Raw genomic sequence first — 24384 nt, 5'->3', positions numbered from 1 at the left:
ATATGAATTGAAAAGAAATAGGCCTTTTTCCTACCACAGAAATTCACTCGAGGAGTTTTTGGACGAACGTCGTCTTTCCAATTTCCACTTGCGGTTGCCGTTCCTCTCAGAGTTGGGGTTCAACTCCTCCCATTTGTCCAGAGGAGAAGCAACGTTGACTAAAAACAAGAACCAAAGACAAATACTCCACAATAAAACACAATTATCAACCATCTGCTACTCAAACTCAAACTCAGATTGAAATGTCACCATGCTTGTCGTCATACTCTCTGTCATGAATTCATCGGACGGGGCAAAGATTGCCTTGCTTTTCCTAATTAGAACTCATTTGAAAACTGAACAGACTTTAAGCTCCTCAACTGGCAAATAAGTTCAAACTAATCGGCCGTGACTTCTCAAGGCGTTTTAAGATGATCCCTTTCATTACAGGAAATTGCCGGATCCTTCAATCATGAATGAGGATGACTACACTCAACATGATGAGGAAAACCTCCGTGTGGGTGGGCAAGGGTTTTTATGATGACCTTTGTGAGACTTGAACATGAGTACATTATGATGTCAGTCATCCAAAGTCGTGAAATGATTGAGTAATTGTATATTAAAGATGTTATTGTGGGTGATAAGTGAGCACTGGAAAATGTATGATGGGTTTAGAATGGGGTAAGGCCACCAGAGTGTCATCCGAGTAAACCTGATCATTGAATACATGGATTACAGAAATACAGTTCCAGTGGCTGTCAGATGGCTTAATGGCCTTTATTACCATGGCGTTCCATTTGCGCACACTCCCTGTAACGTTCTGCACAGAAAGACAACACAGAGTACAACACCGAGTACCGTTACCCGAGTCGAGTGACGCTCTCTCTGGAGTGCGTGAGCTGGGTGCTGTCTGTTCCACGTCCACCTGGATCAGTTCGGTCTCGTCTATCTTCCTCCTGTGCGGGGTGCTCCTCTGGCCGCCCTCGCATGACGACAGCGGGCTCCTTTTGTCCTTGCTGTTTCTCCTCTCACCTGGTTCACTGAGGTCTAGAAGGTCCAGTGACGATGTCAGAACTGGAGGGAAGATGAAACCGATTCGGGCCCGGTGAATGTCGGGAGTTGGAATTGGAACATTAGCCATACACAAAGAGCCAGACACCTCCTGCTTTTATGTATGTATCTGAGACAGCAGAGCCGTGTTCCAATTGTAGCCTGTCTTACTCTTCGCTGTAGTCTCTTTACTGTATGTTGTGTAGCCTCAGAGTTACATCATTCATCCAGAAGCAACACTGCCCAAATAAACATGTCTTACACCCACAAGAATGGGTGACGTTGAGCTGTCATGGTTACCTGGGCTAGATCTCTACAGTTTCCCTTGGATACACATCCAAGAACGTCTTTACCTCTCCTCGCTGACTAACTGGGTATTTTCAGGACATGACCGCCAGGGCATGAGCAGATAAGAAAGCTCCGGAAGGGGCTCACCTGTATGGTCAATTAAGCATTTTCATCTCCGGCTATCAGACCAGCAAGGACAAGGAAGGAGGCCTTTGTCCATTTCCAGTCTCCCCTTTTCCCTAATCCCCTTTTTCAATTGCCATGGGACTAGCTTTTGAGCTCAAATGCATTTTACGTATTAAAAAGCGTTTACGATAAGCCTTGCTACAGATGTGGAATAAAAAAGGGTCTTGCTTCACTGAAATATGATGTTATACAACAGGGGCGTTCTTAGACATAAAGCTCTACTGGGGCACAGGCCCCTATTCATATCCCTTTTTTTCTTTCAAGCTTGCAGCACACCATGCACTACTCGGCTATAGAAACTCCTCTTACTTAACCCACTATACAACAGTTCAGGGACACAAGTTTGATATCAGCTTTGGCAGGGACATCAATAGTTAATGCCAGCGCACACATTTTTTTCACATTCATTTGAGTTAGTGTATGTATAACGAGCTTCATGTAATATTGTTTTCATGTTTTAGTCCAAATAAGATGATCTGTAGGCCTATCATTTCTTTACTTTTGTAAGGTTCTCTTAGCCTACCTCAATTCTGACTTGTGTGCCGAGTCCGACACCTGGACTTCTGTGTGCTGCTGTGGCTATTTGGCTGACATGGAATTCTGCGGGCATCGATTTGTGCTTTCGGTTAAACTGCTTTGATTCTACAAGCGTTGATTAGGATACTGCGTAATTTTTTTTATCAATTATCAATTATCAATCTAACTTAATGCACTGACTAATAAAGTAAATTGTTAAAACTCAAATTTTTGATTTTACTGGGGCACAGCTGATTTATACTGGGGCACGTGCCCCAGTAAAATGGGTCTAACGACGCCCCTGTTATACAATGAGACTATGCAGATTTAAATCAGGATTTGACGGAACACTTAAAACTAAATATTATAAACGTCACGTCATGTATCTAACCCTAAATGTTAGTACAGCCTTCACACTGTTTCCTGTTAAAATCCCGATAGTCATTCGACGATTCGAAATGTGTGAAAGCCCACCGTAGAAATACTGCAAACATTAGGCAACGTTAACCACGTATCTGTGCTCTATGACACAGTGGGTTGTTTGATAACTCAGCCTCTGTTTACTTGTTAGCACACACGCCCATCTCTCAGTAATTACCACACTGCTGTGTCATGACAAACAAAAGGAACGACACCCTGAATGCAATTAGCCACTCTGCCAGTCCTCCATATCTCGGTGCTCTTCGAATGATAACCACAATTAGGAATCAAAGGGAAGCATTCATGGGGGATTGAGATGGTTGTCTGAGGAGGCAGCTGTGAGGGAAGAAAGGCTCACTCTGAATGCAGGATGAAACGTTTTGTCCCCCTTGAGGCTTCTCGCAATGAAGAGACTGCCTTGAAATGAAGTCAAACTGGTACAGGTCAGCTGGTCATCTTCTTGGGGCTATGTTGTCATGGTTAGGTTCACACGGATATTTGTCAAGGCTCTTTCTGTATCCTGTTTGTCCTCCTCTTTCCTATTGTCTGCAGTGACGTCCTGATGATTGGCATTAGCTGGAACACTGTCAGATTTGCAAGGACCCCCTAAGACTAAGAATGGTGCTGACATCATGCAGGGACACAGCAACCTGTAGACAAGTCTACAGGTTGGTTAGGAGATGAGGTTAGTCACAGTTTCTTATTTGTCAATTCCTCTTAACCTTGTTCTTGGTGATGCCGCTGACCTTAAGTAGAGAACTCAAGCTATCTAAATGACTGTCACCCTGAATCAGACCAATTCTATCAGTGTGGGGGAACAGCGTGTGTTCAGACATGGACTTTTGACATTGGCAAAAATAACTGGCTATTGTGTCTCACCTATATCCTTTTAGATACAATGCTTTCCATACAGTGAATTCTGATTGTATGATAATCTATTTTTTTACTGGTTTGTTTAGAGTCTCTTATCTTGACAGCAATACTAAGATAAGGATTTTTATTGACTTTGGCCAACTCAAAATTAAATACAGAGCATGGGATGTATTTTTCAAGATGTTAAGCAGCAGCATTTGAAAAGCAAAAAGGGACGTTTGCATAAAAGATAATATTGTCTCTAGTTTTACCATGGACTTTAAGCTGTGAACTAATCCACAGTGCATATTAATGTCTACTGATGACATACTAGTTAATATTGCACCCTACTGGCGCTGCCCCTGGCATGCCTGCCTCCCGACCACACGAGATTCAGTCACCTTACATGTTATATAACCCAATTGATGACTAATATATGAGCGGCCTTGCTAATTGGGAGGGATTGGAGGGTTGGGGGAGCGGGGGGGTGGGGGACAGTAAGACAGGGAGTGTTTCCGATGGCGGTGAAGGGGCCGTACCTGCCGTGTTGGAAGTCACTGGGCGGGCGGCTCCATCGCACTTGGTCTCGCAGAGGAAGTCGTCGATGGAGGGACTCAGCAGGGGGCGGCTCTCTTGTTGCTCACTCACCAGCTGCGGGGGGGGGGGGGGGGGGCAAGGCAGACGACACGGCTCAAACACAAACACCCGACACGGCTCAAACACACACCCGACGCGGCCTTCGGGGACCTTTTTGAATGCAATGTCGTTGTGGCCGCGGTGTTGTGATAACATGCTGTGATGTGGCAGTTGTTCAGCTCTTTTGAATGAAGAGTGAACGTGTTTGACCCCCCCACCCCACCCTTCCCCTCCTCCCCTCAATGCAAAGGCGTCAGGATATGCTGCTTAGACGTGTGTCAGAAGGAATTTGTCCTGGAGTGGATGTATCTTGGAGTTTGCAATGTGCTGCTTCAAGACTTCGACTTTACTGAACAAGTGTGTCTTGTCCGTACAGTAGAATTCAATTATTTGATCAGTATAAAGAAAACAATCGGAATATGAATATGAAGCTCACTTGGAGACCTCTCACAGTTTGGCACTTGCAGCTTAAAACCATCTTTTTTCCACCGTTTAGTCCTAGCCTCTTGTGCCTGGGATGAGAGCATCAATCTTCATCTGCCTCTCCCGGTGCCCATTCATCCAGACTGGCTGAGCGAGAGAGACTGCTGTGCTTGTGTCCCCTACTGTAATTGCTAAACCATTAGCAGTAGTTTATATCACTTTCCAAACCATGCAGAAGTTTAATAACCTTGCCTGGGAGGCACCAGGGGCTGTGGGGGCCAGCAGGTTTGCCAGCATCGTTTGGCATGGGGTTCCATTCAATCCATTATCGTTACCCAAAGTCTTGCTCTAAAGTCTTGCTCCAACTAGCCCCATCTGGCTCATCCTATGCTGTTGAGAGCATACTGTATGAGGAGTTTTGTTCTATGAAAATGGCATCCGCCATCATTATTGTCTCCCGGTGCCGTGTGTACACAATGCTGGCAGAGAGGATACATGACATTTGGCATCCCTGTGTTCCAGAGCTGCGTTCGCGGGCAGAATGTTAATGAAGGCACTAAAAAATTCATTACCAGCCATGAGGTTTCACACAGCCTGCCACATGTTTGATATGAAAGGTGTTACGTGTGGTTGCATGACCCTTCTGTACTGCATGCGCCCAAGCTGGCCTGCTAACAATGACAGATGCTCTTGCTATTGGATTTGCTTGGATTTAATGATGTGGCTGTTTATCAGCCATTTTGGTTAAGTAGCAAAAGAAGTTTGACTCAACAATAAACTGCTGATTACTCCTAAGCTTTTTTGTTGTTGTTTTTTCCTTGAAAAAATGTCACTTCATTATATAAGTCTAAAAAAGGTTCTTACACAATTGCATTTTTGAAAGTACAGTACATATTCACTGATTGTTCATTGTTTTCTTTGAACAGGAAAGTTAATTACAGACAAAAAAAAGGATATAAGTTTGGACAAAACATTTAAATTTCCCTCAATATTTTGACATAATTGAGGGACTGTTATTGCAATTGGCCCCAATGCAATTTGGTAATAGCTCAACTGAGACAATGAGCTCTGATCAAGATGGAATACTCTTGGTTTGGTTGTGCATGATGGACTATGAGAAAATTCTAAATTCCTCCATGCCTCAAAATGCTGACTTTTCACCCCTAATTATGGTTTATGACGAGTTGTGCCTTTCTGGTGTCAGAGAGAGAAGTTTCTGTTCTATGCAAGAGATGGCTGGAGGCAGTTTCCCCCCCAAAAAACTAATCAAATTAACAAATAATTAGTCAGTGAAGTCACACACAGAGTTCTTATCTGTGTTTCACTGTGTGTCAATGGGGTGCAACACAGTGTGTAGATTGAATAAAAACGGAATTAATGTTATGGAACATTTTAATAATGAGTTGCCCTGAAAGGTTAGAATTTAGTAGCACATTTACAGATTGTACTGTCTTAGGGATAAACTTAGTGTTAGTCTTCTGTAGAGTATTGATGCAGATTGGGATGTGCACCATAATGACACCCAAAGGCAGGATGCGTGATCAATGATGTTATAAAGGAATTGGAAGCCTCACTTCATTTCACCCCCCCTCCAATCTAATAAAGCCCAACTTCCTGCTGAATAACTGCCAGCAGAAGATTGGCCCTTAATAACAGAAGAGAATCATTTCGGAGGTCTTTTAGGGCCCCTGCTGCTTAATTAGATGATTTCCCACAGTATTCAATTAAAATACGGTCATTCTTTTGGCACAAATATAAAAAGACTGCTTATATTAATGGGAATTATTAAGAGGAAAAAGCCCCGTCCTGGTAAGCAGACAAGATGGCTTGGAGTTGCCCTGTAAGCCCATCCTGACTGCAGGACACAGAGGAACAAACAGCTCTTACTCTGCACATCCACCCCGCTGGTATTATTTATTAATCACTGGAACTCTTCCTTCAAAGACAGCGTTGCAGAGTCTGGCGTCCCCCCGTTGCTTTTGTTAAAGGATGTGATCTTAAGGGAGACTGGCGATGAGGAAGTGTCGTGTGTTTGGGAGATTCTGCTACGGTTGTTTGCCTGCGCAAACTTAAAGACAGCTGTGGTAGCCGTTCCTTCCTGTGAAACGGAAGTTCCTACATAAGGTAGGCCACGAGGATCATCAGAAGCTGAGTACAGTGGCAAGCGCATGATGAAATGTGGGCAGAGTCTGGCAACCAAGATCTAATCATATGCAGAGATTAAAATTGCTTGTGCATATCTTTGTTGTTGTTTCATCATATTAGTGTCTCATAGAGGAGGACGATGGAATGCCTCTCAACTTCTTATGTAGAATTGAACAGTGTTCAGACTGTGTGGGGAACTCGTAAAGTTACAAATCGAGACTATTTTGCATTAACATGTATAATGGATTGTGTCCCAAAACATTGATATTCCAAAACAACAACCTTGATGTCACTTATACCTTCAGGTGAAGGCTGAGATCCTTTGTAAATATATTGCATTCTGCACACATCTTAGCAGGCTCTCAGAACACTGTAGTATGAGGACCTCCATGGAAAGAAATACTTTCATTTCAATACTTTCTCATTGCATTTAAAATGTATGGATGCACATGATTTAATTTTAAATAGCATCACTATTTCCTACATTGACCACAAGGAAACATCTGGCAGTGAGTAATGATTTCCGTCACAATTGCGTAACTTCGGTTGAGGACATTTTCTGGAGAGTGATGCATTACACATAGGCGCCCTTGAATGCCTCCGATCTGTTTAGTATCAAAAAGGGAAACTCGCCTATGCCAGTCTAAAACCTAGACTAAAGGCTGAAACCTTGTCTAAAGAGGATCATGCATTTTGAGGCAGATCATCACTTAGCTGTTATCAGGAATCCCAACCCTGTCATTTTTGTGACAGACTGGTCCGACTTTAGGTCAGTCCCCACTCTATCAAAGGATTTACAGGAACGTTCCTTGACATACCTTTGGAGTTTTCAAAGATAGCATTTAAAGTATGGGATGACTGCATTGTATTTATATCAAGGTTATGTATGTGCATCTACAAAATGCAGTTATGAAAATAACTCATTTTAAACCATGTACCAGTAACTTCCAAATCTCTAAGCTAGTATCAAACAGAATGTGCTTTTGAACTTGAATAACGTATAATTGCAATTTCGGTTTCTTTGGCAAAATAAAACCAAAGGAACTAAATTACATTTCCAGATCATCCATATATCACTGATTTTGATTGAATGGATGTTCAATCGAGAAGATCTGTATTGATACCACTTTGCTTTTGATGGAGAACCTTGGGTTATTTCCAGTGAGCAGTACATAAACTATCATTGGTCAGGGTTTTGAAAGCACTTTGCCAGTGGTATAGTCCTTTCAAACTATGATAGAGACCACCACATATTCTTTGCTAATGAGACAAGGTGGACGAGCCAAATGCGCCAATTATGCCGATTATAGATTTACCATCCTTTGGGAAAGCAGAACCCAAGTGAGTTGTGTACTGTCCTTCATGACTAATCTCTCTCTTTGTCTCTCTACCGCTCTCACTCTGTTTGATTCAAGGAGAAGGCTACCTTTTTTCCAGTACCTCGTGTGTTTTGCAGCAACCCTTTGCTGAGCACATTGACACTTTGTTTACAAGTGCTTGAGAGGCACATTATTCATTGGAAAACTTCAGCTAATTGTGCCGCCTGGGCATGACTCCAAGAGAGCTCTCAGATGTTGCGGTCAAGGGAATCCTGTACCAGTTAAACTCGTAAGAGTGTTGAGGGCAGGGGGAGGTTGAGGGCGAGAGAGGGGAAAGGGAAGACAAGAGAGGAAGTACAGGATGATGGACGTAGAGTGGTGGGAGGAGTGTGTGTAGGACAGCACAGAGCACCAAAAAAAGCATTTTGTTTTGAGTCAGATGTTCCGGAGAACTGTTTCACTGGGAAGTACCGGTAACTTAAGGATATCTGTGAGCAGGAGTCATTCTGAATAATGCCCATCAAAGTCAGTGACTAAAGCTAAACTATAGCCTACATACAGATGTGATTCTTGTCTATTAGCCAAGGAGACATAGTAGGATGTCACACTTAGCCTTAGGATACTAGCTGGCAAACACGGCATAGTGCATCTAGTCTTCCATCAGTGGGACTGAAGTCTGGATGTTACGTTTGTTCCTCTTCCAGTGTCCTCCTGCTTACTCAGCTCCAGTGAGATTGAAACTGATATCCTGACGTGAACATTCAATTCCTGTGCCTCATGGGAGAAAACAGCTCTGATATTTTGGTTGACTAAAATCTGAGTCATAATAAAAGTGAGATTATAGCAATGGAATAATATCATACTGTAATAACAAAACAGAAATGATATACTGGAAAGCTATTGAAAGTGGTCTTAGAAAATTAGAAATGCCATACAGTGCATTTGAGGGATCAGTGCCATTTTGTTCTGCATGAATGTGAGGGTTGAGGCTACTTTGCCTTGTGTTTTGCATAAAGTCTATGAACTTATTTGTTTAGTTGTTTTACCGGCTCTGACCTTTAACAATATCACTTTGCATCAGATAAAAGACTCTGTCACTTTGGATTGGATTTATGGCTCTCGTCCACTTTACAGGTTTGGCTTTACATTGTATAGTGGACTTCAACCTTGTTTTACTAAAGCAAAACCACAGCCAGTCCACTTGTGTGTTACACATGCTGAGTGATACTGAAACTACAGTACAGTCACAATCACTTCACTAGTTTACTAGTGAAGAATCTATTCCGAATGTCCAGGCCTAATCTGTTATTCTACATATGAACACAGTGAGAACACATATAACTGTTATGGGCTCTCATTATTTTTTGTTGTTGTCTGCAAATGCTTTTGATTAGAGATGATATGAAACAAAATATATGAGAAATATGATATGGTTAATGATAGAAACAGTAGATGCTGCTACAAAAAAAAATGCTTTGAAAATAACAGCTCAGGCATAAAATGCGCCTGACCTGTGATCTAAAATGCTGGCTAGTGACAGCCTGTGTTAGTGTGTGTGCGTCCGTGTGTGTGTGTGCGACCGTGTGTGTGTGTGTGTGTGTGTGTGTGTGTGTCTGCACATGGGCAGACAGCAAAGAAAATGAACGTGCATCAATGCAATGGAACTTGCAATGTATGCTGTACTATTTTTCAATGGTATTTATAGAAACATTCCATGTGATTGTGTTACAGTGAAAGCCATTTTCCCTGCAGTTAGCACCACAGGTCACGTTTTTCAAAAATCTGTTTCTCGTATATAAAATAAAGGTAACTGAGATGTAATGGCCACATACTAACACTTACAGTCCAAAAAATTACGAGTGTGGAATTGGATCATCGGTTTTGTCGATACAATCTTTCTTAGCTGATTCTCCCTGGCAACAACCACTGACATCCTTAAGAAAATATAGATGAAAGTGTTAAATCAGTCCTCAATTTACAGGCTTCAAGATTTTGAACACTCTCATGTCGACAGAGATAACGATTAAATTGTGAAGAAGGTGGTGGTGGAGAGGGGGAGGAGGGGATTTGCAGAGACAACAAAGTAATAAACAGTGCTCTGTGGACCCAGTGTCATTTCGGTATAGATTTGTCTCAGTATTGGCATTGCTGCATGTTTGTCTGGCACCTGCTGTCAACTTTATCACCAACCTTGCCTGACTATTCTAATCCAATGAGCTACTCTATTTCCTCCTTTTGTCCCTTTTATGTTGATTGTAATATACAGTACACATGATCTTGCACTACAGTGATTGACATGTTATATGTCAAGCGGGATGTACAGTTAAATGTTGTTCAACGTGGCATCACCAATGATTTTGATATCATCATTGATGAAAGTGAAGTCAAACCTCTCACAGGTAGAAAGGAGACAGTGTCCTGTTCATTTGACTCTCCGTTTCAGTATCAGAAATGATATCTAGACATCGATCATTCCCTGGCTGGATTACCCAGTGTCCACTGAGAATGTTCCGGTGCGTTTATATTTCTGGCTACAAAAATGTCATCCATGATACAGCATAAAATTATATATTTTGGTCAATTAAACTCATTTACATGTCGAATATTACTCACAGTAAGTATGTGTCTTTCTTTAGGATATGGATTTTGGATTGACTCATCATATAGCATAAGCAATACATTTGAATCCTGAAATCTAGTAACAATGCTGCAGGACATCTTTTATTAATACTTCATCACAACACACCAAAATACACACACACACACACACACACACACACACACGGCATACGTAGACACACACAAAAGCACACATACTATTTTTAGAACTCAAAACAGGTAAGAAATCTTACAATGGCATCTGCTACAGAAACACTAATACCCTCCACACACAGTAGCACTTCAAAGGCAAAGCAGGACTAAAAGACACCGAAATTCTGCAAAGAAGAATTTGTTTCATGAGCTTGAAGCCATGCTGAAACATGTCACATTTTTGGCCAAAGCCTAAAATAATTGCTGCTTATGAGGTGTAAACATGTTCTCTGGGAGTGGAAGTATTCTTGAAGTATACCGTAACCTAAAAAAATGGAGTCTCTATCTGAAAGAAAAAAACCCGGAATGGACTGTGCTGAAAAGATAAGGCTGATGTGGTAGTTTCACCCTGCTAGATTGCCAGTAAATGCACAGTAATTGTTACCAAAAAATGGAACAATGAGAGTGCTGTCTTTAAAGGACAGGTCTGGGGGGTATAAGGGGGGAGACCTGTGCATTTACATTTTCTCATTACATCCACCAATGGATATCTGACTGATTATTGCACATTGTGTGGGTGCTGCAGGCTAATATATAAATATATATATATATATGGCTAGTCAGTCTTGAGAGCTGCAAGTGGAATTCTTATTTGGTGATGTATGGTGGATTTCTAAATGTGTTTTATACCCCATAGAGCAGCTGGAAAAGTCAATCAAATCAATGCTGTTTTTCAATGCTTATGTTTACTACTACGGCAGAAGAATTAGGCTTACGGGTGGAGGGTAGCTATGGGATGTTTAAAGCCCTGCCATTGATTTGATCAGGCACCAAAGTAGGAAGGATTTGAGAGGGTGTGGGGGGGGGGAGAGGAGGGATTGAGATGGTTCTGCCCACCTTGGTTGTCACTGTGAGGAGGGGTATCCCTTCTGATGACGCCTTACTTGGTATCTCCTTCAGGACCATGGCAACAGTCTTATCTGCCGCCCTAGAGTCTTTCCCCTACAACAGTGAAATCAACAATGACTCGTGTCAGGACACATTTGACATCTCAGTGTACGTTTTTTTGCCCTCTTAATGACTTTAAGATGATATGACACCATGCGATAAACCATGGAGAGCTACCACACGAACATCGATTGAAAAACAAACCCACGACGACAGCAACACGTCGACAATGAAAGGGTTCACTGCATGATGGAAGGCTCACTCGGCGAAGATCAACACGCTGCACTCTGTTCTTTGCTGGGTTTCATTCGATCATACTATGTATTGGATAATGGGATGTTATGCAGATCATCACCAAAAAGCTGGTCACCCTCACTTGTTTAGATTGCAGATGAAGTATATGTCTATTGGGTAGCAGACAAAGGGACACATGGTCATACTGGAAAGTCTCTCAGCAATGTGACCTCCATTAGTCGTCCACCCCCACTACCAGCCATATCCCCCCCTCCCCCACTCCCAACCCCACACTACTGTACAATCCTCAGTGAAGTGGGTTGTCAAGCCTACAGCAATGATTATCTTAAGGTGAAGCTATGCTGTGTAACGGGGTCAAATGGATTTCAAAAGTCTTTTGTCATTTCCTTCAACACAAGTTTTCTTTCCAGAATCTAAGCAGCAAACCCATCATAAATGTATGAAAACATGAATAGCATTTGCACTACTTAGGGTCAAAAAGCATGAAAATTGCAATGACTGGGTAGATCAGAAATCCAAGACCATATTAATATAGCACATTTCAGACAAAAAATAATGCAAACTAAACGTAAAATAAAACTAAAATATGGAACCAATTGAAACATGAATACATTAGCAAGGAAAGCAAATTGTCAAGTAACATCAATATAGCAAAAAAAGAAAGAGAGATCCGTTAGATAAAAGGTATGACCAAAAATGTAGGATTTTTTTCTGATTCTCAGACAACTTTACAAACATAACAATTGTTCATGTCATTATCACTGACTTAACTTAACACCATGTGCAGGCATAATATTTATTTGGACATACAGTATACTGGAAAACAATGAAGTCCTTTTTGTATTTGTTTCACTTAACATTTCAGAATTAGGTTTTTTGCTCAACTGACTCTGCCAGTAAGCTACTGATATCATGGCACAAATATGTGGCATGGCCTCAACCTGGACTAACGCAGCCAGGCAGTGCCATGTCAGTAATAGACCAGATACAGCCACCTGTGCCCACACTCCAGCTAAGTCAACCCAAATATAGGTCCAAAATACGTGAATTCATCAGTCTTGTCCTGAGAGACAATAATTAACAGAATAACACTTACTGGAGAGATTCTGTTAAATGAGAAAACATTTGAGTACACCTGATTTTCTTTTCATCTTTGGTGTGGCTGATTACTTTTCCAGCAGAAATGAGGTGGGAGGAGGACATGTTGGTTATTATTCCGATGATTGTCGTGCCAGAATGTAATTGTGAATTGATTGCCCCATAATATTTTCTTTTTTTCCCATACATTTCCTCTGTCAGCTTTAGATATACTGGTAATGTATGACTCTCTGAGATACTGCTTATGGAGCCAAGCAGACGTGAACGTTTATATTGAGTGTTCTGGAACTTTCTTGGTCTTGAACCGTGAGCACATCCTTTTTAGATGGCGGTTGACTTTTGTCTGCTGGAAATTGATAGGAATTGAGACTTGTACACTTTCCTTAAAAGTGCCATCAGTAGTGAGTGTAAACAAACCACAAAAAACTTGGAAAATCAATAACATACATAAAAGAAAACTCTCAATAAAATGTTTTGACCAAATACTTGTGAGCCACTATAGAATATATGAGTCTCTATAGTAACCATAGCAGCAGGTAGAGTCAGAATCAGAGAGCTTTCTTAGTGCTGAGCAAAATGAAATCTCTGCCATGCTATTTACAGCCCAAGTATCGCTATATGCAAACATTTTAATCATCTGATTAGGTGTCATTGGTGGTCAAAAGAATAAATGATGATGTCTGTTTTGTTGCTGAGAAAATACAGTTATACTTTCCTGGTCATGAGACAGGATTAATCATTCCGAAATTATAGATTCCCTAGAAAGTAAATGTACATTCATGTAGGGGAATCCTAATGTAAAGGCTCTTCATCGCTTTATAAACTCGTTTTGTTGATTGAACACATGATGGTGGGGAAGACATAAGCTGATGACATCATTTGAGTATCTCCGTTTGGACTTTGTTTGAAGAAATATAGACTTGTTTAGGAATGTAAAATAAACATAAGCATTAAGTTTTAGTTAATGTCTCACTTCCATGGAAGATGGAAGGTTTACTTTTTGATAAGATACTGGTTTCATACAGCCATTCATGCGTGGCAAATTTTTCAATATTTGAAAGCTTACACACTAATTTGAACTTGTAACACATTTAAGATGGAAATGTTGACACTTGACACACAAGTGTTAAACTACAATAAGCTCAGAGAGTAACACTTGGTTCATTATTTTGTATTGTGTAACATTGAATACTACACTGCAGGAAATGTGTTATGCAGTTTCCCTTTATAGTCAGACACTATTTTTAAAACCCTAGTAAAGGCTTTATCCCATAGGTGCGTGTTCACCAAATCAGGATGACACAATATGATTAACATATTTGAATGCATGAATACTCATTCATACATTCAAACGACAACTTTACTATGAATGTAACGCTGTAAGCATGATGTCACATGGATTTGCTGGCCTGGAATGGTCACTTTGCAAACTGTCCCTGTTACATAACGGCAGTGTTGATAATGCAGTTCCTGTTTGTCGCGTCTCCATCATGGCTCCCAGCATCCCCCCAACCCCCTTTTGCTTCAATTTATTGGATTCACGCTAGGCTTCAAAGGGAATCCATGAGCAATGACGAGATGGCAAGGACTCTAAGCAGACAGCCAATTACCCTGGTCGGAGATTAACCCAAAGTATTTGCACGCGGGAGGAAAACATCCCCCTCCTCTGCGCTTCCTTCTGACGCCTTGCAACACAATTGACAAAACATTTACGAAAGGTAGAGGAGCGGCGGGCCGTCTCCTCACGCTGAGAGGGACGCTCGAGGCGTCGCTAACGAATCCTGTGGAGACGCATTGGGAGCACGGAGCCCGCCGGGCTGCAAAGTTCAGCTGCCAAATGGGGACGCGATCCGTCCCCGGAGTACCCTGCAAATGGGGGGCTGTCACGCCCCTCGGCTGTGCTGGGGCACCCTGGCCGTTCTCAAACGGACTAACATGGTGACATGCATACACAGGTCGGCCATATTTCAGCTGGAGTCGTGAGTTTGAGCTGGGGCAGATCGACTTGTAGTTCAGCTTGTTATAGCATTTGGGAATACACAAGCTGTTCGTGTGAGCACCTTTTCCGCAAGCATTCTCATGGTCTTAATGCTCAGGCTATGGTTAATAACTACCAATGCCTTTTTGATGAATCTACAATAAGTAAATAAGTAACTCTTTGCAAATCTTTAGCCACAACAGGATCTTCTTCAAGATGTCATGGTTTGGTCCACAGTTTATTTTTATTTTTATGAACAGGTCCAGCATAGGTCCCAATAGAAGTGGAGAGAGACATGGTTCTGTGGGAGATATCAGGGATCTAGGGAACACAGACAGAACCTTCTCTCCACAGTTCCAAGAGATTGAACCTTAGTTTAAAGACCTAAAAACGTATTTCCAAGACAAAAGACCTATAGTCTCTATTCACCTCTTGGCTCTGACTTCTGGTGTTTGCCTCCAGAATCTGGGGCATGTACAGCCCAGCACAAATGACTGCTCCCTGGGCTGCTTATCATCCTTAGAGCGTGCTTCAGTACATATCTTCTACTGCCAAAGTGGTTTGGGAAGACTTCCAAAGGCTGATGATAAATCCTTGTTTGCCATGCAAAGAATGCTTAGGTCTGAAAACGACTGTAAGTCCTTAAAGAACTGTTTTGAATTGAAACTGCCCAAACACAGCTAACCGACAGTAAGTGAAGCTGACACTTCGGTTAGTGTATGTTAGTGCAGCTGGGACCAAGTTTATCTCTAAATGATCTACATTGATTTGACATTACTGAAGTGTGCACAGCCTTTATTCCACAAACTTTTTATTTTTTATTTTGAGTGTCTTTTAAATTATTTTGCCATTCCATGATCATCATTTCCTGCATAGCTGAAGTACACTTCAGGCCTATGAACTAATTAGAGCCTAGGGAGATTGAAACAGAAGTTGATTTTAATTGTCTCTTTCTCACATTTAATGTCATCTTATGCAACATTAGTAAATATTTATGAAAATGCTAGAAGCAGTCATCAGAACCAATTGTTCTCTAAGAAGGATGTTTTCCCCTAGAACACGGTTCAGAAAGTACAGCACAGCTAAATGTTGCAAAGTGCAGAGGACTATGAATCATCTAACTGAACACAGAAACTTGTGATTGCCACCAGTCTTAAACCACATTGATAGGTTAGGAATGGATTGGGTCCCCGGAAACAATATTCTGACTGGATGCTAATCATGGAAAACAAATCCATTATAAACAGAGACCCAATAAAAGATAGAGAGAGAGAAAGAAAAGCAGATATACTTCAAACAGACACCTCTGTAAAGAAAACAAATTCAAGCAACTTGAAGTTGATGCCCATTTTTCAGAATGTTTTCTTGTGTTTTTAGTTTGACGGTTACAGTGAGAAAAACATTCATTCAAATGAAACATTGAGTTTACTATACTGTACACTGTTTACACAGTTTCATGCACCAGTGTTTTTCACCCATTTGTTACCAGTGATAACTGTAAAACTGTTTACCAAAGAGGAATGTCTTCTAAACTGGTGGGACAGACAGGTCTGTGTGGATTAAGCTTAGTTGCTGTTTTAAATCCAACAAAAAGGGTTTTGAAGCGATTTGCTAAAAGCTGCCCTGCTGTGTGTATGTTTGTTTGTAGTCCGTGCACGAGTCGCTTAACCCTCTAACGACAGCATTAAGAAGCAGTGATGTTTAGCATGAGACTAAAGCACATCTCAGGGTCCCTCACAGGACCCAAACATGGTTATGGCCACTACAGTAGCAAGAGTTAAAATACATTTTCTGTGAAAAGACTTAAGAGCTTATGAAATGCACGCTGCCAGCTATCCATAACAATGTTGGACTTGTTGTGTTGCCCTGAAAGGATACAACTTTCTCTAATGAAACGCAGAGTTCACACTGTACTGTATACTGCCTAGATATTGTAGTATGCATACCACCCCCACTAGTCTGACTCCCGGTCAGGATCAGATATATCCTTTCCACCAACTTCTAACTCCCGTGAACTGCAGCACTGACCGTTTTGTCTTGAGGATAACCTTCTAACCGGGAGTGGAGTCAAAAATGAAGGGAGGCTCTCTAAGATCCAAGTGGACAGTAATGTTTCATAATGGGAGGGTTGCTGAGGGGCGGAAGGGGGGTGGGGGGAGGAAGGGTGGGTGTGTGTGTGTGGGGGGGGATTGTTCGTTTTGAGGAAATCCTCCTGTGGGGCTGGAAACCGGCAGGTTGCAAGGCCAGCTCAGCAAATGGCCTAAATGGAAGTCAGCGGCATCAGGCAGCCAGACTATTGCGGACTATTGCCCACTCATCCGCATGCTCTTTGACAAGAGGTACTGTACCTGGGCTCTGCGAACCAGCTTGGTCTAATGAGTACACACTGAGTACCTCTCGGCTCTGCATTGTGGCGTTGTCTTTCATTCTGTCACAGCGAGGGCTGGTCAAATAAAGAAGAGGACTGTGTGGAATTGGAGGGAGACAAGCTGCCTTCTCGGAGTGGATTCTTCCACTTGATTTGGTATTTGAGCGTCTGGCGAGTGGCATAGCTGAAAATCCCAAGTGGTTTTTGACTTCATGTTATTTGAAACTACTCGCATGAATCCAAAAAACTGAGAGAGAAAAAAAACTCTGTGGGGCTCTTTAATGATGACAGTGTTTCAAAAACAGGTAGCGAATATATTTCACACACGACTGGAGTAAGGACTGAAATGTGTGTTTTGTCTTTTCCAGCAATTGTCAAGGAGCCTTGCTGCAATAATAAGCCGTTTTGTATTTTAATTCTAACCCTAAGAAGGGGTGCAAATGATTCACACACTGCAGAACGCACTTCCAAGCTTCCGTTCTGAATAACAAAGTAAGGATGAATCATGGATAGCAAAGTGCGAGTCTGACCTTTTAAAATCAGTTTATTATTGAGCAACAGAAAGGATTTGCTCCTATAGACGGTGACATCACACAGACAAAGGCAACACGGCCTGGTACATAGTGACCCTCTCCAGCAGACAAGCTGGGGAATGCCATCGCCCCTTTCAACCACTTCCTTTCATGTCGAGTCTGATAAGACAAAGTCCAATTTCTCGATGCACAGACATATACAGTTAGTGTAACAACAGATGTGGTGTTGCTGTCCAGCTTTCTGTACATCAGACCTTTTGTTGTGTAAAAGTGAGAAACGTTGGCTCTGGCAGAGAGATCAAGCAGAAAAGCAAAAAGGCCCTATACTAGTCAACTCAGAAATCTCATCCCAGTTTTTCTCGGATTCTGATTAATTAGCCAGTAATGAACACACATTCTGATTAGTGAGTGAAATTGATTGGTTAAGAGACTGAAAATTTAAATGAAACGACGGGAACACAAAGTTCGGTTTTTTATTTATTTGAGCTAATGAAGTAATGGGCTTAATGACTCAAACACTTTATGGCCTGCTCAACAAACTCTTATCAGACACTCAGTCATCAAGCTAAGTATGATGAATGACCGGAATGTTTGTTGAGCCACTTTGTGTAGCAAGGCCATTGGCAGAAATGAGAAGTATACAATAAAGCCGTCAACTTATATCAGTATTTGTCCACGATAGTTATCGTCTTCATCCATCATAAGAAGATGCTGACGAAAAGTAAAGACTAAAAAGTCATAGAACTGTAGTGAGGTATCGTTTTAGACACTGTGACTCAATGATTCAACTTTTAGAAGCCTTCTACACCATTAAATAAAGTCTCAGCTTGAAAACTTTTTTAACAGGGTATACATTTAGCTGTAGTATCCAAACACCCTTGTTGCTCTGAGATAACCCTCTCTGAGGTGGACTGACTTGAACCTCCCTGTTTCTTGTTTCAGAACTACTCTAACATGACAACAAACCAGACAATGCCAATCGGAAAAAAACAAGGTATTAAATAATAGGATCAAGGTTTCTCCCGAGCTCCTAATTGACGTTTTCGGTCCAACAAACATGTCTGCAGGGTCCACTTAGAATTTGAACCTTTCAGCAGAAAAGAGCTGTTCTATCCCCGGAACTGCAGTGTCCCTGTGGTTTGTGGAGGGAAAACAATATGCTGCGAGGACTGTACCTTTCACCATTAGCTCTCTCATGCAGCCATAACACTGAAATGCTGTCGCTAGACGCTCCCCGAAAAAAGCCTGCGTTTAGAGACTTGAAGGATTGTGTGGATTTCGCTTCCCTGCAGTTGGTCGATCATAGCTTGAATCAAAATCTCTTTGTATTTTTTTTTTTATCAGTCTAGCACCTCTACCGAGGGATGGAACATAAAATCCATAAACCCAAAGATCACAGTAGCAATACTTGATGTGAATGAAAATTGTGGTTTACAGTATGTAATAAAACTGAGATTTTGTACTGTTACAGATGTAGCCCAGAAATAATTCTGTGATATCATATGATATAACTTCATATTGGACCTTAAGCTAGACTTCAAATTGCATTCTTGTCTGGTTTCAATAAATAAGAATCCTCATACACTCATACACACAAATGGTTCCAAACAAAATCCATCTAATCAGAAGCAATGGCACTTTCCAGAACATTCAAGTACAAACTGTAATGTACAAAGACCCAGAAAAGAGAACGTGATACAGGACTCAGCCAGTGAGGGGGTCATGTTCTATGACTTCAATACAGTATCCCCTGGCGATTTGCTGGCCCTGTAACATGAACATGGAACCCAACCTCTTGTTCATGAAACATGCATACAACACATTGTATGTGAAAACGTGTCTGTTTTGACTGACACACCGATCGCATACTGATCGCATACAGCTCACGGGAGAGGAGGCTAATCGGCCTACTGCTTATGTTTTGCTAATGAATATTGATCAAAGTACTGGAAATCCTCTGGCCTAAACCCCTTCCATGGTGCCTAATGAACCGTCTTTGGAAGTGTCGACTTTAGATACAGTGTGAAATGTCAAGTGCCGGTTGCGGAAAGCTCTGGAAGTAAACGTTTGACAGGATGAGGGCCAGATGATTTGTCTGGCACGTGAACCAACTGGTATGTGATCTGGCAGGAAAAATTCGATAATTTGCTGAAGGTACAACACTAGTTTGTTGAAGCTATGAGAGCTATGGATAATAATGTTGTTACAAACTGAGGGATAATGTACAAGCATCACGTTCAAGTGATGTCTAGCTTGAGGTATATACAATGTATGATGGAGATAGTGGGATTAAAAAACGAATTAAAGTGTCAAATAGACTTGCTTGTTCCATCCTCTCCGCGTACGCTCTCATATTGATGCTAAGGGCCTAACGTGACTATTAGTATCTTTCATAGACACTTTCAGTAAAATAAGAACAATCGTCTCTTTACCATTAGCAACTCTCTCATAACCAAGGCTGACATTTCAGTGTACCTACATTTCTTTGAATCACACTGTTAATGGTCTTATTTGCTGTAATACACCCTATTTTCATGTCTAAGTGAACCAAATGGATTTTAGAACCCTCCATGATGGCCTCGGTATACTTTACCACACTTAGAGTGAGCTGAAGGTAGGCTTTTAGCTGTGTTTACCCCGTCCTCTTCTCGTTCTCTTCCCGTCCTCCCCCTCTCTCTTATCTATTCCCTTGAGAGTAAGATGCCTTCCTTATCAGGTTGTGTGGCACCAAATAATAGGCATGGCTTTGTCTTCCCTCCCTCTCCTCCCTCTCCTCCCTCTCCTGCCGAATTGGGATCGATGCACTCCCTAGACTCTTCCCTTGCTCCTCGTGTTTTCTGTCGCAGGGCAGACGAATGGACTCCAACCTTTCGAGCTTTTCCCTTCACTAAGAAGTGCGCGACCACTGATGGTGTTCTTCATGATGCATGCCTGTCATGACAGTTCTTCATGGTCATGTGAGGCACAGCGAGCACATGCGCTGGTGGAAGACGTGCATGCGGGGCTGCCTTGGTCGGGAACTTCCTGTTAGTACACACGTCAGCCTTGAAGAGTGACAGCATTCATTTATTATTCATGAGATACATCTCTTTGGTTTTCTGCACTTTGTGGAGGACCTTGTGAAACTCAAAGCAGTGCATTTTCATGACTTGACTTGTACAGCTGTATGACACCTTGTGTTGGTAATTCCTTTCATTGTTTTTGCATATTATTTGACTGGGACAGTTAAACCTCATCCTCATCTGGACCAATAGTCCTGTGGTCACCTCAATAGGTTGTCTTTGAATTTGTTAGAGGCAGTATTGTACAACCTCCCTTAACGTAAATCCCTTAAAGGGATGCAGGTGGCTGAGTGGTTAGGGAATCGGGCTAGTAATCTGAAGGTTGCCAGTTCGATTCCCGGCCGTGTCAAATGACGTTGTGTCCTTGGGCAAGGCACTTCAGCCTACTTGCCTCGGGGGGAATGTCCCCCCGACTTACTGTAAGTCGCTCTGGATAAGAGCGTCTGCTAAATTACTAAATGTAAATGTAAACCCTTGTGTTATCTTCGGGTCATTCTGACCCATCAGTCATTGTGACCCACCGTCGTATTGCGACAACTTTACCGCATACAAAAACAAAGGGAAGCATTTTATTTTAACCGTCGGGCTGTCTCAGACCCCCCACATTGCAAAGGTTTAAAAGAAAATGAATTTATTTGGTTTTGTATTGGGTAAAATTGGGTAAACACAACGATGGTTCCTTGTGAACCTTTGGGTCATGTGACCCGAAGGCAGCACGTAGGTTCATATTTTTTCTTAAGGTCATCGGAATGGTCATGTCCATGGTCATCATCAAAGTCAAAATATTCATTCACTCCATGGTTGCGGGCACCGTCTAGCCCTTAACAACCATGCTGAAGTAACCCGAAGGTTTGCCTGTGACAATGTGGGGTACCATTTCTCTCCCAAGCTTGCTGAGCAGGTGTGTGTAGTTTAAAATAAACATGCAAACGCTGCATATCATTACTCTTATCTTCCCCGCCGAGGGCGGGGCGACAGGGTGCACCGAGGAGCAAATTAGCATGACGAATGAGCGTGTCCGGCCTGAGAGCGTGCCACTGCCTTTGGTCTTCGCAGATGGCTAATGTATTTATGAGCGCGTGTCTAGTCCTACAAAGGCAACATGATTAGGGAGAGCGCCGAGTCGCTCTTACCGCTTCAAAAATGGAAGGGGAAGACACCGTATCGCTTACTTGACACTGCGTTTGAGTGCTTAGCACGCGGCCAGGTCATTCAATCCGACTGGGAATGAAAAGGCGTTAGCATCAACTGGAGCACAACTGTCGTGTCATGTGTGCAGTATTTGTGAAGTCATAGTTTGACTGTATTATGTCTCCATCCCTGACGCCATTTGTTGTGTAGTATGGTGTCTGAGCCTAATGGAAATGAGTCAGTATGCTTGCAGCCCGCGGCTGTTGTCTTCGTCTTATGCTTGATCTGCAGTATGGACATCCAACAGTCACGTGACATATGTAGGTCCCCCTTCTTAGACAGATGAAACAATGTACAGTAACCATCTGTTTAGCCAGCCGCTGCAATTAAAGTCTGTTTCTTGGTGAAATATGTCTCCTTGATTCAGCAAATTATATCTGTGGAAAGAGACAGTGTGCTGTTCCTTTTCAAAAAGTTTTCTGTGAAATTGAAATCAAACTCACAAAAACAAACAGAAAGAGAATTGGACACGGCTCAATGTTTGATCTGCCCTGACATCTGCAACACAGCCAGAAATGTTGGAAGTTCACATGAAACGGTGCTGATTGAAACTGTAACTCCAAGTGTTTGTCACGGTCAGCCCATGTTTCTCATTCAAGTCAACCTTCCTCATTTCCCTCATCACTGCAGCTGCTCCTGTGGTGTCCAATCAGAGAAAGGCTCGGGGTGAGATTGTCCGGCGACAACCCTGGCGTGCCGAAGTCACAGGCCTGCACCAGTAACGCAACCTGTCAGGCTGTGCATGTGAAGGAACAAAAGTCCTATTTGTCTCTCGGACGTAAACCATCCACCACACATCTCTCTGTCCCATTAACTTGGCAATATGACGGAGCACAGAACAGAACATCACTGACCTTGTTGTTGACAAAAGGCTGCAAAACTACAACACAGGACATAAATTCAGACTGGCTTTCAGGAGACTAACGACTTTATGGTAGATGAGAAAACTTCACCTGGTCAGCAGTTTTGCCATCCAAGTGTATGCTATATCCTGTACAGTATGCTGTCTGGTTGATTCATCCGTTAACAACAAAACAACCCATTGTGCATTTGGGAAATCTCTGTGAAATATGTTGTATCTGTAAGGCTGATTCAGAGGCTTTCTATCTTCGCTTGAACAGAGTTTTAATATCTGAGTTAGAGACCACATGAAAGAGTGGAGATAGCATCTGGCGAGGAGGAGACTGTGTAGACAACAAGAGAGACAGACACTTCCAGTAACACACAACCTTACCGTGAACCCCCCCACCATCCCTCTCCCCCCATCCCTCTCCCCCAGTGGTGTTTTCCATTCCCATTCACCTGGCCATTAAGGAACTTCAAGGCACTTCAAAAGCCCAGCTTTCGAGTAGCTTCCCGTGGTGAACCCATTTCACCGTACACTACGGCTAACCGGTCTCGTCTTTCTGCCCGGACTGCAGTTTCTAACTGCAAGGAAGAGGAGAGACGTGGAGTGATCTGAACCGAGGATACCCACGACCGGGCCGCGCTCCGGAGGGGGGGGGGGGGTAACTTGATTACCGATGCAGGCCCAGAAATTGGCAATTCATTCTCATCTGATACCCCTGTCGCTCACCCAAACTCCTGCTGTCCTAGATCTGGACAGCTGTGCTCTCTCTCTCGTTCTCTCTCTCTCTCTCTCTCATTTACATTTACATTTAGTCATTTAGCAGACGCTCTTATCCAGAGTGACTTACAGTAAGTACAGGGACATTCTCCCCGAGGCAAGTAGGGTGAAGTGCCTTGTCCAAGGACACAATGTCATTTTGCATGGCTGGGAATCTAACCAACAACCTTCTGATTAATAGCCTGACTCCCTAACCACTCAGCCATCTGACCCCCCCCCTCTCTCGCTCGCTCGCTCTGGCCACGAACAAGGATCCCCAGAGGCACAGAGGTACCGACTAAGGCACAGGTGTGTAGTCTCACACTATTGTCTAACGTTCGCAAAATTACAAGAATTTTGGTATGTTGCTCACTCTTAAGACAAAAGCTCAAAATAATCTGTGATTTATTGAGATGACAACATCCCCCACCGATTGCTCTATTGGAATTTTGATTTAGGAAATAAATGATGTTGCGTGAGAAATGTATTATTAAAGGTATTTATATAGAAGTTTATTACTGATAATAAAAAGGACATTTGGAAGCTACTGCTCTAATGCACACTTCCAGCATACCCATGACTTGCGACGCCTACTCCACGACAAACCTTGTGGAATCTACACAAACACAGCTTAAGTGGCAAGAAAAATATCAAAAGCCCTGAGTGTCATGGGAACGGGAGCATGGTCTCTCTATCTCCTGGAGATACCTGTTAGCTCTTCTGTCAGGCTAATAAGGAGCAATGATGATGGTGAGGTATGGAATGGGCCATCAGCTCTCC

At 42.4% G+C, this 24384-nt stretch overlaps 2 protein-coding genes across 3 annotated transcripts in view; both read right to left on the bottom strand.

Moving 5' to 3' along the window:
- The window catches only part of pex5la (peroxisomal biogenesis factor 5-like a), a 61923-nt gene that overhangs the window by 19125 nt on the left and 18414 nt on the right, over positions 1-24384 (bottom strand). The window contains exons 2-5 of one of the 2 annotated variants that reach the window (XM_062450649.1): positions 11463-11567; positions 3831-3942; positions 844-1053; positions 35-158 (exon numbers count right to left, since the gene is read on the bottom strand). In XM_062450649.1, the coding sequence (XP_062306633.1) occupies positions 35-158; positions 844-1053; positions 3831-3942; positions 11463-11567 (551 nt within the window). The remainder of the gene's footprint in view (positions 1-34; positions 159-843; positions 1054-3830; positions 3943-11462; positions 11568-24384) is intronic. The other variant, XM_062450650.1, reaches the window with a different exon arrangement.
- The window catches only part of LOC134011162 (arf-GAP with coiled-coil, ANK repeat and PH domain-containing protein 2-like), a 145843-nt gene continuing 125454 nt past the window's right edge, over positions 3996-24384 (bottom strand). The window contains exon 24 of the transcript XR_009928381.1: positions 3996-4005. The gene's annotated coding sequence lies outside the window, so the exon portion shown is untranslated. The remainder of the gene's footprint in view (positions 4006-24384) is intronic.

The sequence above is a fragment of the Osmerus eperlanus genome, chromosome 24, assembly GCF_963692335.1.
Source record: "Osmerus eperlanus chromosome 24, fOsmEpe2.1, whole genome shotgun sequence".
In the NCBI taxonomy this organism is placed as follows: Eukaryota; Metazoa; Chordata; class Actinopteri; order Osmeriformes; family Osmeridae; genus Osmerus; species Osmerus eperlanus.
This window is presented reverse-complemented; position numbering and strand designations above follow the sequence as displayed.